General features: G+C 38.8%; 2 protein-coding genes across 2 annotated transcripts; one reads left to right on the top strand and one right to left on the bottom strand.

Moving 5' to 3' along the window:
• The first annotated feature begins 321 nt into the window (after window positions 1-321).
• On the top strand, window positions 322-1,521 carry LOC149957530 (uncharacterized protein F54H12.2-like). The gene has a single exon (XM_090167074.1). It carries the CDS (start codon window positions 322-324, stop codon window positions 1,519-1,521), a length of 1,200 nt encoding a protein of 399 aa, XP_090023200.1.
• Window positions 1,522-8,626: 7,105 nt separating this feature from the next.
• Window positions 8,627-9,919, bottom strand: LOC149957529 (zinc finger MYM-type protein 1-like). Its single transcript, XM_090167073.1, has one exon. It carries the CDS (start codon window positions 9,917-9,919, stop codon window positions 8,627-8,629), a length of 1,293 nt encoding a protein of 430 aa, XP_090023199.1.
• Window positions 9,920-14,990: the final 5,071 nt, after the last annotated feature.

The raw sequence follows: 14,990 nt of genomic DNA, 5'->3' as shown, positions 1-14,990 counted from the left end.
TAAAGGCGCTAAGTATGTTGGAAGACAAGCGCTGGGCGTAGGGAGTAAAATTCTAAACGACGCCGTCGCGGGGGAAAACATCACAACTTCCGCTAAAAGACGTTTCGGCGAGGCTATACAAGGCATTACAGGCCAGAGTGGTTCGGGTCGAAGACGAATTAAAAGAAGAAATAAAACTACTACCAGCCGAAAAAAAATCTACAACCAGTCGACGAAAAGCCAGAAAAAGGGTGACTAACCGCAAACGTAGCTCATTAGCTCGAAAGACTCGTAGACTACAAGTGCACGATATTTTTTCCGTAACCTAAAATAACAAAAAAAATGTATAAAGTAGAAGCTCTAAAATCAGAATTGGATCTATTTGCGACGAAACCAGTACAAACCGGTGTTGAAAGCGCGACTACGACGTTTTATAGACCAATCTCGACTCTTAAAAACGATTCTCAAATCGAATTCTGTATTCCAAAATCGGCTGAATATACCGATTTGGCATTGACTCTACTTCATATCAAATGTAAAGTCACGAGAGAAAACGATGCGAATATAGACCCCAACGCCCGATTAACAATATGTAACAACTTTATGCATAGCCTATTCGACCAGATCGAAATTTTTCTGAACGATCACTTGATTACCCCCTCCGCCAGTCGATATTGTTACAGAGCCTATCTGGAATCGCTTTTGAATTACTCCAACGTGGCGAAGGAATCGCATCTTACTAGCTGTATTTACGCTAAAGACACCGCTGGCAAGTTTGACGAAGTACTAAATAACCATGGAAATAGAGACAGGCAAGCGTTTATGAAGGAATCAAAGGAAATGAGTTTAACCGGAGCAATATACGCCGACCTTTTCAATATACCCAAATATCTTTTAAGCGGGGTGGAAATTAAAGTGAGATTCTCCCGAACCAAACCATCCTTTGCTCTTATCGGGGAACCACCACTGAATGTCGATAATTTCAGAATCTCCATAACCGACGCGGCTTTAGAAGTAAGAAAATGCAAAATTAGCCCGAAAATAATAATCGCCCACGAACTCGCTCTACAAAAAGCCACCGACAAATACCATTTCACCAGAACAGAGGTTAAAACGCACGTTTTATTGAATGGGGTATCAAATACGAGCTTGGATAACGTGGGGCTCGGAACTCTTCCTCAACGTATTATTATCGGTTTAGTTTCCCGCCAAGCGTGTTCCGGAGATCTAAGTAAAAACCCGTATAATTTTCAACCGTTTGGGTTAAACTTTTTGTCGTTATACGTCGACTCGGAAGCGGTTCCATCCAAACCCTTCCAACCCAAGTTTTCAAGAAGTCAATTTGCACGTGAATATTATTCGCTATTTACCGGTACTAACATCCATTTTAAAGACGACGGAAACAATATATCGTTATCCGATTACGATAACGGCTATACGCTATACGCCTTCGACATAACACCCGATTTCTCGGCCAGTGACAACTCGCATTGGAACCCTGTAAAAAGAAGTCAGCTTCGTTTAGAGCTAGGACACCATTGACCCAATCAGTCTCGGTCATTGTTTACGGAGAGTTTTACAGTTTAATGGAAATTGACAAAGATCGCAACGTTGTCGTTGATTATTAAAAAAAATGAACACTATCGAAATTAATAACGCGCTTGGGCATGTCCCCGGCTATAGGGGGGCATTTCCCTGCGATAGACTACCAGATAGTATTTCTACATATCCCGCTTCGTTAATTATCAACCTCGACCCGCATAACGGCCCGGGCTCTCACTGGGTCGCTATATATCTCGACGGTTTCGGTCGGGGGGTATATTTTGACAGTTATGGTATACCTCCTACCCTCCCAGAGATTAAACGCTTCCTCGCCGAAAATTCTACGAAATGGAAGTACAGCAGGCGTCGATTACAAGCCCTGACAAGTCAAGTTTGCGGGCAATATTGCGTTCTTTACGTATTTCATAAATACAGAGGGAGGAGTCTCGAATCCTTCACGGATAGGTTCACGAGGAACCAATTGAAAAACGACGCCCACGTGGTGTACCTCTTTAAAAAAGGAAGTAAAATCAGAATCAAGAGTCGTTGAGAGAGTCTTATTAAACATGGACACATCAGCGGTGGTTGTGGACTTTGAATTTTTGCTCGGAACGAGAAAAGGATTAGTAGTAAAAGAACTCGCCGTAGCCACCAACGCTGAAACACCGATCGTAAAAAGTTTCGTTTTTAAAGCCCCCTATCGCTACCGCGATCTACCTGACAGTGTAATACGCCAGAATTGGTGGGTGATAGACAATTTACACGGTCTCCAGTGGAATCACGGGAAACTGAACTATACCGAACTGTTGCCGCATCTAAGTGTTCTCCTAGAAGGAGTCGAGCGCGTGTATCTTAAAGGAGAGGAGAAATGCCTCTTTCTAGGGAGACTTACGCGTACTGGCGCTTCGGTTTTCGAACTAGGAGAGAGAGGATGTCTGAAGGCCAAGGACATAGCCACGGAGCAGAGGTGGCTCGTCAAGAGTGTCATACTCCACAGTCAACGGTCCATGGTTCGATTCCCGGCGACGGTAAGTATAAAACATTTCACTAAAAATCTTCTCGTTACAGGTCCACCTAAAGCCAAATCAACCACTCTACATCTACCCCCTATTTTTTTAAATCAGCATTAACTCCATATTAACTCCGCATTAACCACGTAGATGGCGCCACGTGTAACGGCTGGCGCGTTATTTAAACTCTAATATATTATGATGCAATATACTATCCACATTTCAATAAACCCCAGCCCACGATGTAACACGAAGCTAGAGGCCCCTTTACGAACTTGTTTGGGCAAGAATATTCTCCCCCTCTTTCACCAGTTCCGAGTAAAACGCCACGATATGAGAGCGACGCTTCTCCGTCATTGCCACTTGAGATTTTCAACCAGCAAGATGTCTGACGAAGTAGGAAAACGAAAAGCCGATGGAGCCACCGCTTTCCATAGAAAAATTAATTACAAGTGGAAACTAGGTGTGAATTCTACTCTGGGTTTCGGCCTTAAAGGAGAAGAAATCGAAATTTGTTTCTACAACGACGTTACGTTTCATTCCACATTCGGTATGCGACCCGCTGCGAGGAAACGCTTGTACGATAACTGGAATCTCGTCGAATCCCACACGAAAAAAGAGGTTAAAGACAAATATTCGCTGGAACTAGACAAGGCCTTTGGAAAAACGTACGAAGTCGTCGCCGCGAAAGGAGGGCTGACTTTTCTAGCCTACAAACCATACGGTAACAAAGAAGAATTCCAACTGGGTGAGCAAGAAATTGCCTCTTTAAAAGCCTGTATTCACGCCGCCAATAACCACTTTATCGAACTTGAAAAACAGAAACCGTGTATCGAGGCCATGTACGAAATTCTTAAACAACATATTAAGCGAATGACTGGTAATTCCGAAAATGACGATTTCGAAGAATTAAATTTCGGGATTGATAACACCGAGGTTATAGAGGATATACTCCGCAAATTCGGTAGCTATGGAAATCCATTTCACGTCATTCAAGAATTTAATAATTTAATCGAACGACGGAATTTAACTTGCACGCTACAAACTTATATTCTTTTCTTTGTATGTTTTACGCAACTGCCATATTTAGTGTACTATCGACAATAAAAAATGAATAACTTTTTTAAAATCAAATTCTTATTTCACATATCATAGTTCGGTTAAGCTTACATCGTATACAAAATGCCATAAGTCTAATACGTTGGCGTTAGTTACCCGGGAACAGACGTAAATTGCGTCCATAAAAAAATAAAATCCTGTAAATTGAGTGCACGAAAAAGTCCCATAGTACGTCTTAAAAAATCCCGTAAATTGAGTCCATGAAAAAAAAGTCCCAGTCATAAAAAAAGTTGAAAAAAAATTTAAAAAAATTAATTTTTTAATCCCATAAATTTAAAGGGGGTGTCAGGCAATGGGGGGATCCCAAAGTGAGGCTTAATTCTCTGGCGTCTTTGTAACGCGAAGGAATCGCCCCAAAAAAGAAACAATAATTGACGCGGGTACATAACTGACCGTCAAACGCTTGGACTGTAGCCAGATATAATCGTGGGCGTTTGACTGGCCATAATTAGCGGGTATCTGGCTTAGCCGACTACGCATCGACTGAAGTTAACCACCTAGACTGTACACGTTTTCTGAGGGCGCGTTATGTTGCAACGCATGCAACTCTTCTTAATTTTGACAACATATAAGGGTTGTTGGAAATTTTTTAAAGAACTGATGTATGTTCGCAAAAACCATAATGCTTTTAACGAAAGCCGACTAAAGCAGTCGGGTATTACAGAAGGCCCCTCTATTAAAGTTGCATTTCTGGGCTCAGCGATTATAAAAATCAAAAATGTTAGATGTACTCTATGGCCTCCCAACTGAGAAATTTTGTTATGACACGTCGACGAATTCCATAACTTATCCGAAAACCTAATTTTGAATCTTCAGAGTTGCAGTCGCTGAGATTATTCACTTTATAATAAGTTAAACGACGAAAATGATGTCCAATGGGATTTCCATATAGGCTTTTTTAAGTTTGTAGATGGGACAGATATAGCACATGTTCTGAGGTAGATATAGCACATGTTCTGTGGTAGATGCTAAAATAGAATCGAGTTAGGGAAGTAGAAACCAGCTTGCTTTACCCGAGTTAGATCCTATCGGTAGATGAGCAACTTGTCAATCAATCATCTCAAGAACGTTAATCGACTCAATACATACCTAATTTTCCAACCTTTTAATTCAATCCAACCGAGAGCATGTTGGGCTGTTTAAGAAGAGTACGCTCCCAAAGCATCTTAAGTTATAGCCGCCCAATCGTTAGCGTAAAACGAGATAGCTGCTGACCAAATGATTGGTAAATTACAGAATCTTATACTATAATATAATTATAGGAGCTTATCACCTTAGTGGCGCTAAATTTACACCAGATTAAAGTTGAAGTTTTTATTTTAGTGGCAGAAGTTGATGAACGACAGAAATTCATGAAAGCGGATGAAGATAAAAACAGTTATAAGCGCAGATATGTTAACCTTGGCAACGGAGTAGAGCAGAGAAGACGAGATTTCTAGTAGAGGTAATCTAAATTCAAATGTACGATCCATAAAATCGAGGAGGGAATATAATTCTAGTCATCAATGGAGCCAAGAGTATATCATCTTACGTTAGTTAAAGAACTTTCATGATCGTAGATGTTTAATTTGGCCATGATATTTGCCAAAATATTACTCCTTATTACCTTGTACAAATATTACCCTTTGTGATTATTACTCCTAGACGCAATACTCGGATGGTCGAGTTTTGATCGGTCAATAAAATATAAATTGTTTTATTATATCGGATAGATTTGATTATTTACCAGATAACATACCAAAACACTTTTAGAAATAGCAAAATTGAGTTACGGAATTTTTGATTACCAGTGATAATCAGGCCGCAATACAATTTTCTAGAAATGAAAGAGAATAACTAATGTACTTGTTATAAATTGGTTTTAGATAAAGATTAATTTGTTCCAATGTTAAAGGACGGGCAACTTTGGGTAATTGTATTTTACGTAGGTCAATAAAGCCTCATGTCTAGCCCTGTTTTTGAGACATCTAGGTCCGTCTGTTAGTTTATGGTGGATGATCTGTTGAGTGGGACTGAAAATCTTGCGTAACTATTCTATTTAAATAACTATAAAACTAACTAAATTACGTACCGAAAAATGGTTTTTCTTATTCCAACAAGCTCTCATTGTAAAATCTATAATTAGTAGTGTTTTTTTAAAAGATACTGAAAAGATCCAATATCCATTCTTTCAAAGGTTTACTATATGCCGGCATGGTACACTAAACAATAATGACTTTTTTTAATTTTCATAATCGGAATCTTTTCAGATTTCAAGGCTCTGGCTTGACCAAAATTCTTCTTACGTACTCGTTCACAACAGGATGATGTTGACTCGCTTTCGTACTGTTATAGTTGTTGGAAATTGTTAGTACGCTTAAGTTAGTTTTCACCTATTTTGAACAATGAAGCTGCGAGAAATAAAAGTCACAAAATCTAAGTGAGCGTATGGATCAGCTAATTTAACGCGTCGAAAAAAAACTGTCAAGGAGTAAGACTCGTCATCTAAATAAACGCCTTTGGAAAACTCATTCTACGAGCATTAATTTGAGAAAAAACATATACTATGTTGTCGTATATCCACTGGGAATACAAAGATGATTTTTGCAAGGCGCACTAACGAGTAGATCCGTGAACTACGAAACATTGGACCGCGTGGGTCCGAAAGCCATTGCTGTCGCTGTAGGACAACCTACCACGTTCAAATCGAGTACTTGGCGATGTAGAAAACTTAATAACAAGGCGCACTTTTCGTCTCCTTTGGAGAAAACGTTATCTAAAACTCGCATCATCATATTCATGACCGGAGTTAGCCGCGTGTATGGAGTAAAACCACCTTCCCACGGGATGCCGCGCAGATTCATCGTTGTTCAAGAGTTTTGTTGGCGCGTCTTGGTGGAGAGAACACCCTGACTGTACGGGGCTGCAAACGTTAAAGCCGCTTCTTTAAGTGCCACGTCGATTGAAACACCGGCAGCCTCTTTTCCCACTTTTGTATAAGCGCCAGCATCATCAAGAAAAATTGGGTATTCCACGTCTATTACGATTGCCCTTTTGAAGTAGCAGTAGCTTATTCGTCTTCGTATACGCCTATGGATGCTCTCTCACCCTTTCTAGAAACAGATGACAAGCGTCACTCTTTCTCTTCGGAAGATTATTGCATCATGCCTTCGCCCAGTACGGTCGAGATAAAACGGTTAGCTGAGAACGTTCAAGTTGCTCGACGGGACGTGGAGGAACTTGCCGCCGCTGCCACTAGGGCAGCCGAAATGTTCGAGGAAGTTAAAGCGTTGTTAACTGCCAGAACGGCTAGTAGTAGCCCCCCCCCCTCGTTATATTTCCAATAATAATGACCCCATAGCGGTCGCTGGTCTCTCACGAGCTCCGCAATATTCGCCTTCACCGTCTCCGGCAATAGCTGCTGAAATAAGTAACGCGGAGAAAAACGTACTGACGCCAATGCTTTGATTCACGAACCAATTTTATTCGTCTCACAAAGGCATGTAAATTCAGTTTCGAGGAAAAAGATGGTCGGTACGCGTGCGTTAAATGCGGTGTTGGTCCTCGGGAGAAATTTTTTTTAACAAAAGACCCCATCGGCGACTTTCTGGAGTATCTTCGTACACTTAACAGAGTGGCGGATAAGATAATATTTATCGCGCATCACGCGAAAGGTTACGATGCCCAATTTATAGTACGTAAAATGGTCGATTTAAAATAGACTTCTAAAGTCCTGACTGACGTAACCAAATTCATGAATGTACAGTATAAAAATTTAAATTCTTAGATTCTTTAAATTTTATGCCATTCGCTCTTTCTCAATTCGTTTCTACATTCGGTTAGTATAATAATTTAAATAAGGGACATTTCCCACAGTTATTGTGTAATACCGTAGAACATGAATTTGATCCTGCCCGTTCGATCGCAACCAATTACGTACTACATAATGACATGCCTCCCATCGAAGCGGACGCAGAGGCGTAGCGAGAGAAAATGGCGCCCGGGGTATTTAGCCGCTTTTGCGCTCCCCTTATTATATAGCTTTAAAGGGAGTATGTATATGTACATCCATACTTATGTCGGATCAACGAATTTCCAATTTCTGCCACCAGGTTTAACAAAGGTATGTTATTGGCGCTAGTTACTTTGAAAACAAGTTGTAGAAAGGAGTTAGCAGACGATCTTTCGGTTTAGTACGTACTCCCTTGAAGGTTTAACAGAATAATATTGTTCTAAAATATTGGTTTTAAACCATGTTTTAAATAGGAATCAGAAAAAGTACGGTAAAAAAACGATTTAAATTATTTTATTTTGACCTGGTAAATATCACAGTACAATCATCACATTATGTAACTACAAGTTTATTTTTCTTGCTTTTAAGGCCGCAAACTCATCAATAATTTAATCAAAATTAATTTTTTGGAAAGATTATTTTTCTATGCTCATAAGTGCGAGATCGTTGAGTCGATCTTGGCCCATGGTGCTTCTTTAATATGACAATATTAACTTTAATTTGCTAAAACTACGTTCGCAGCTAGCAATTGAAGCAGCAATAGTTAATAAAATTTGAAGGGCCGTTCTAAAATTGGGAAAGACGTCATCGCCGTAAGAGATGATAAATGTAAGTAGATCCATAGGTGTTTTTGGAGAAACGTCTTCACGAGAAGTTAACAACATTTTACAGTCGCATATTTCATTGTATAGTTCTGTGTCATTCAAATCTATGTCGTAAAAACTTCCTAAATTTTTACATTTATCTTTAAGCACATTATCGGAACACTCTTTAAATACATTTTTCACATAAATTATTATCTAGTTCTCTCAATCTTGAAAATCTTATCTTCATTTCCTGTTGAATGCGATCTATAACGCTTTTCATAATTCGACCAACTTCATCTTCCGCAGAAAGTCCTTCAACTCGTGAGAGTTCTCCTGGCATTTTTCTTCTTCTCCTTACTCTACGTTTAATTTCGACGACCCAGTTTTGACGTCTTGTCTTATGCCAGTGAATCATTACATATCTCATCTCTAAGAGAATTTAGAGTTGTCGACAGTGATTCTAGGTCACAAGACGCGTCTTTGAAGTTCATCGTAGGATCTTGTAACCTTTTTTGAACACGATCAATTCTACCCAAAATTAAGTGCCAAAAGTGTATTAAAACTATAAAATGAAAGTTCAAAATATTCCGCAAAAGACTTTCGGCATCGCTTCTACTGTCGCTGGACACATTCACGTCTTCTGACATTTTCTCTAGCAGATCAACCAAATCATCTAAACATTCAACAATGGCACTAGCAGCTTCAGCCCTGGCACTCCATCGTGTTTCAGACTCACGCTTCACTGTTCTCTTCACTGCATTTTTTAGCATTTCCCATCGAATTGTTGAACGCGAAAAAAAAGCAAAGATACTATCAATTGTTCCAAAACACGTTATGACTAATGCGTCTTGTTTGGCTGAATGAACTCCTGCTAAATTTAATGAGTGATTGTCACAATTTAGATATATTGCACGAGGATTTCTGTCACAATTTAGATATATTGCACGAGGATTTCTATCACAAATTCTTTGTTGAACACCAGATAAATGACCAGCCATTACTGCCGCATTGTCATAACATTGGGATCTACAGTCTATAAGTGGAATATTGTCATTTTTGAGTTTTTCAACAATAACATTTTCAACGGTAGCAGCGTCCTTGGCGTGCAGTTCAATATATCCCAAAAACGATTCCTTGATTGTCACTTTCCTGTTTATGTAATCTATATCTACGTACCTGATGACATACGACATTTGTTCTCGGTGTGCAATATTAGGCGTCGAGTCAAACAAAAGTCCAAAATATTTATTTCTTTTGATGTTGCTAATAAATTCCCTTTTGACTCTAGCAGCAAGAAGCTGAACGAATTCATTTTGAATCTGTGGCGAGAGATATGATACAGATCGTTTATTTTCTTCAGGTGTTTTTAGGTGTGTTGCCAAGAGAGGGTCATACTGCGAAACAAGCTTGAGCAAAGAGAGTAAATTTCCAATATTTGTTCCATCGTGAACACTTAACTTCTCTACATGCCCGCGTAGCGGCAAATTTTGAGTTACCAGAAACCTAATACAGGAAAGTACTCGCTCCAATATATTCCTCCATCTTTGTTTTTCTGATTGAATTGCACTTTCTAACACATTGTCAAGGCCTTTTAAGCAATTATTTCTTCTTTCAGCTTCCTTCCATTCTGTAAACGATTTTCGGTGGAATGAACTGTTTTCATGACTAGTAAGCTTTTCTTTTTTTTCCATTTGTTGAATCCTGGGGCGTTGATAAAATTAGATCGAGAGTTTGTATTAAATGATGATGAATACAATAAACAACAAAAACAGTAAGTGGAATTTTTAGAAGGCGAATATAAAAGCCAAGTTCGGCAAACTTCATTCCCTTGTTCATTAGCTAGTCTTCGTGAAAACCACGAGGAGGGTATTGAACGTTCACCGGATATTGCATTTGCAAATTTGTTTTGAAATCTACCTGGTCCAAGTTCAGTGAGTTCCTGACGTAGTTGCTGTGAAATATCTGGTAAATTTGATATTTTATGAAATTTTAAATAGCCAATGTCATTAAATTTGAGAACATTCGGAATAATTAAATTTTCTAAAGCTTCATCATTTGACAAATTTTTAGGCATTTTATTTTCAATGTTGGATTTCACGCAAAATATTTCAGATGAACTTTGAGCTTTTGTCGCTGTCGGTTTAAAAAATTCTTGCATACATCTTTTTGATTTATCGTCCACTTTCTTATTTTCCAATCGTCGTTTCCGAAACTAGGCGCCACTCGGTTTACTGGTAGACATATCTGCCTAAATAAGAAAAACTTATTTGTAATTTCACTACATTTAGGTGTTTAGAAATAATTTGAAACGGGTTGAGTGAACCTTCCTGAAAATTCTTCATGTTAATTTTTAACCTGCGTATTTTAGTACAGTTTAACCCTAAAATTGCTCTTATCCGTCGCGTACCCCAATTCGACTTGCAATTTACTATTTACTGTTTTCGTGCCTATTTTTACCTAACCTAAGGTTATAAATATTTCATCAAAAGCGGGGGTTGAATATGAACACTTTCAAAAAAGTTGGAATTTAGTTATTAGAATTTCGGATAACACAATCCTGATTCTTTAAATCTTTCTAAATAATTTAGTGACTGTGACCAATCATGATAATTTAGCGACTACCGTAACCGTAGAGCTTAGAAGACGCTGGGATGTTTATTACTAACAACCACAAGCGTACATTTTAATTTTATTAGATAAAAAATTAACTTACTTTTGATTTCTAGCACCCACTACTCCGCTACTCAACCCAGGGAGTACAGAACGGGAGTCGTTTTGACAGATCTTTTAGGGTTCTCAACCAAGAAGCCAGAGAATCGAGGTGGGGTGGGTTTAAAGTGGGTGGATAGGTTGGCAAAATATGGGACAAGATACGGCTTTTTGCGCCATCTACCTAATTTTTGTGGCTTTGTTGTTTATGGAGGAAGTGGATGCTCCCGTCTTTCATTAGATAACGTAGATCCTAATTGTAAATATTTAAATTATCTTATGACTGGCAATATTCCAAGTTTCTTGAGTAAAGCGTATAATTTTTAGGATATAATACAACTGAAATCATAGTACTAAATCAATGTAAATATAATTTTGTATCATATTTCAAAAATTAAGCCTTTGCAATGATTGGCTAATATATTTCCGATTTTTGCCTTTAACATGGACTTTTTAAACACATTCCCTAAAATAGAAAAATAAATTGTATAAAATGGTGTAAAATAATTACAATTTTTTTTTGAATTTTGAAAGTCGATTTATGTAACAATGGTCCAGGCTTATTTTCACCACGTGTGTAAAATTTTAATTTCTCAACAAAAACCGCGTGGCCGCTGATAATAGATGGCGTTAAATAGTCGAGGTGTCCCGTATTTTGCAGAGGCGCCTGCTGAAGTGTAGCTCATTGCAGCAGAATCATAAATTCCCCCTCTTTTCATCTCCCGTTCTGTACTCCCTGGTGAACCGATACTGGTAGTTTGGACCGTCTCATTACCTCTAAAACGAGATGTGAAGACTGAAGACAGGTTTCCGTTTAAATTAGCGACGACTACCGGGCTACCTTTCACGAGCTGCACTTACTCTACAACCTGGAACTAGGCTGTGCCTGGTTTTCCCTAATTCAGCGTAGAAGTCGGAGCTCTGCGGTTGCATTACTAAATAAGCGCTCTTAACAAGCGTCGGATAAATATGTGATAATTACGCAACATTGCGATTTAAGCATAGTTATAGGGAATGTATATTAAGGTTTAATTAAATTTCATGGCGGCAAAGCAGAAATTTGGCGCCCTCTCATGGTGGCGCCCGGGGCATGATGCCCCCTTTGCTACGCCTCTGAGCGGATGATCCTAATCGTTTAAGCAGTAAGGCCTACGATGAATTTATTCAGTGGTATAACGATTCCCTGTCCCAAGCTTGCAGTAATTCGGACCCCAACTTTAATTATTTTGATTATAAAAGAGATTTAATCAGGTACTGTCGCCAGGACTTAAATCTTATCGTTTTATTTTCATGGATAAATTCGAAATAGACCCGTTCTTAACCGCGATAACGATTGTGGGCGTATGCAGTTTTATCTTCAGGAAACACTTTCTACGTCCCGATACGATTGGTGTAGTGCCCCCTTTCGGCTATCGTATGACCTGCAACCAGAGTTTTGGAGCAATCGAATGGCTTGAATGGGAATCTCACCAACGCGAGCTGAATATTCAATCTGCTTTTAATGGTTTGAACCGAGAATTCTTAACATTAACGTATACGGACTTCTCGGCAACGAAGTGTTTCAATATCACGGCTTTTATTATCACGGCTGTAAAAAGTGTTTTCCTATCAATAGAAACTTAGCGTTATACCCACACGGACCCATAATTCACGATTCGCGTCAATTGTTGCTACCACAAATCGCTTGAAGCAATTGAGATACACTGTTCATGAAAAATGGGAATGTGATTTCAAAGCCGAAGGGCGTACTAACTGCGCCATCTACTCAAAATTTAAAATTAAAAACATTAAAACCAATCCGCCCCCGCGAAGGTTTTTTCGGAGGACGTACGTCCGCCTTGAAATTACATCACAGGTGTAAAGAGGGGGAGGAAATTAAATACATTGATATTTGTTCACTCTATCCGTGGTGTAACAAGTATTGCAAATTACCCGTGGGACCACGTAAAAGCTCCTTTCCCTGATATTAATACCGTAAACGGTTTAATAAAAGCGACAATGCTACCGCCTCAATCTCTCTACCATCCCGTCCAATACGTCGGAGGAATTTTTCTTAGCGCCTAGTTAATATCGTTCCTTCCCAAAATAAACGTTTTATGTTACACGCTTTGGTGTATGTAAAAATAAAGAGTGAAATAAGGATTTATTGATTTACATCAAATTCCAGCGTTTGCTGAACGATTTCTTCCAACGCTAATAGTTTTTCCAAGTCGTCGTTAAACTCATTCTTTTTTTTTGTTTTCTGATGGGGCACCTCGCTTCCTACGTTTCTACGAGGGGCCATCAATGGCATCCGATGAGGCAGAAAACAGACAAGAAGTTGAAGGTGATGATAGAGACGCTAGTGAAGAAGTCTAAAAATTTGGCATTAATGGGAAATGAGGCCAACACGATTGCATAGCCGGTGGGGCCCACTACTAGCTAGTCCAGCGTTGTATGGATCTATTATTTGCTTGAGCCAACCTTTCTTTAAAACCCTCTTAAAATAAATGGAAATGTGCATTGGTATTAAGCGCAGCGAAAACTGCCGCTCGCTGGCTGAGAGTCAAGCAGAAGTCCAAATTTTACGTTTAACCATGGTTGTGTCACTGCAAATATATTTCCACTGGCAAAAATATCAATACTATGGGGTGAGATTTATTCAAAATACAATTCTACCATAGTTATTTATAACTTAAAAATACTACAACGTGTATTTAAATAAGATGTGCGCGGTCTATCTTTGGCTGGACTAGCGCCTTCATCAAACGATGAAGTTTCCTTCAGTACGTATTTTTCCGCAGTTGACTTTTTTGAACAGTTTAGACGTACTCGTTTCTCTCCGTATCCTCCTTCTTCGCCTTCGATCCGAAGTGAACATCCAGGAAAGAGATGGACGTTTATCTTACGTTTTTCAATAAATACGTTACTATAATCGTTTGGTGATAAGATTTGATATATTTTTATATTACACAACGTGCGCTTGTGGGCTCCTAAAGGGAAGTCTCCACGGGAACAAGCTTCACAAGTTGAATTTGCATTTATAAGGATTATATTCACGTCATTTTTTAATTTACGAGCAAATATTTTGCGAAAAAGAAATTGTTATACCTGGAACGTGGGAAAGGTGAATTTGACAACTCGAGCTATAGGTATTCGGATTTGACTGTCTAGGATTATGGACACGTTCCAGGTCGCTTTATTTTTGAGTTTTTTTATAAAATTGGTGGTTTCGCATATAATGAATTTTTGAGGAATGTCTGTTGATAATTACCATAAATATTTGTTTATTTAGTTCCGTCCACTAAACATACTTATTTCCACAACCCACTGGATGTAGTTTGCATCGTCCCAAAAGTAGTGGGCAGTGTAAACTACAACGAAATAGCCTATTCGACGGCGCCGGCCAGTTCTTCGCCTCCTAATAGAGATAAACATAGACACGAGTTATTTTAGGTTTTGCCAAGAATATACGGGAGGAGGAGGCTGTGATAGAAAAAAATACTGAAATTACTCTATGGTGATGATGTGTGGAGCATCGCTGCTCCTTTCGAGCTCGTGCCGGTAAAATGTTTCGCTAGTAAAAAAAACAAAGGCATATGTAATTTTTCTTCCTTTGACGAATTTATACTCTGTTGTGGCTTTTCATTCTTGATAAGTCTTCTTTCGCAATTTGAGTTTCAACTTCTTGGAGTAGCTGATGGCCATCCCCATCTGACTTAAAAAGTCCACTAGCTTAAGCGCACTCGCCCAATGTCATTATCGCTCAAGTGAACCGTTTGCTTCAAATTGCCCCTGCTTCGATCTTAAGGTATTATATGCAAAAGATATTTTGTCGAACCCTTTTCATCACAGAAAAAACATGGTGTTTTTATTCTAGTAAATGATGATGCTCCACTACTACTGGCGGCGAAACTTGAAATTATCATCTTTTAGAGCCGCAAACTTTAAAAATAACTGATAAATTTTCTGTAAAGATTGATTTCACTAATTTCTCCTTAGTTTTCTCTTTGAAAGAAATGCAATTTTCTCTTTTCAATACACTTCACAAATTAAAACAACAATCCGAGGCTA

Source organism: Leiobunum rupestre, chromosome 2 (assembly GCF_980474605.1).
Source record: "Leiobunum rupestre chromosome 2, qqLeiRupe1.1.hap1, whole genome shotgun sequence".
Classification (NCBI taxonomy): domain Eukaryota; kingdom Metazoa; phylum Arthropoda; class Arachnida; order Opiliones; family Sclerosomatidae; genus Leiobunum; species Leiobunum rupestre.
Note: the sequence above shows the minus strand (reverse complement) of the source record. Positions and strands in the feature narration are given on the sequence as shown.

Excerpts from the sequence above, each read along its gene's own strand:
- LOC149957530 (XM_090167074.1), top strand. The coding sequence starts at position 322 with ATGTATAAAGTAGAAGCTCTAAAATCAGAATTGGATCTATTTGCGACG.
- LOC149957529 (XM_090167073.1), bottom strand. The coding sequence starts at position 9,919 with ATGGAAAAAAAAGAAAAGCTTACTAGTCATGAAAACAGTTCATTCCAC.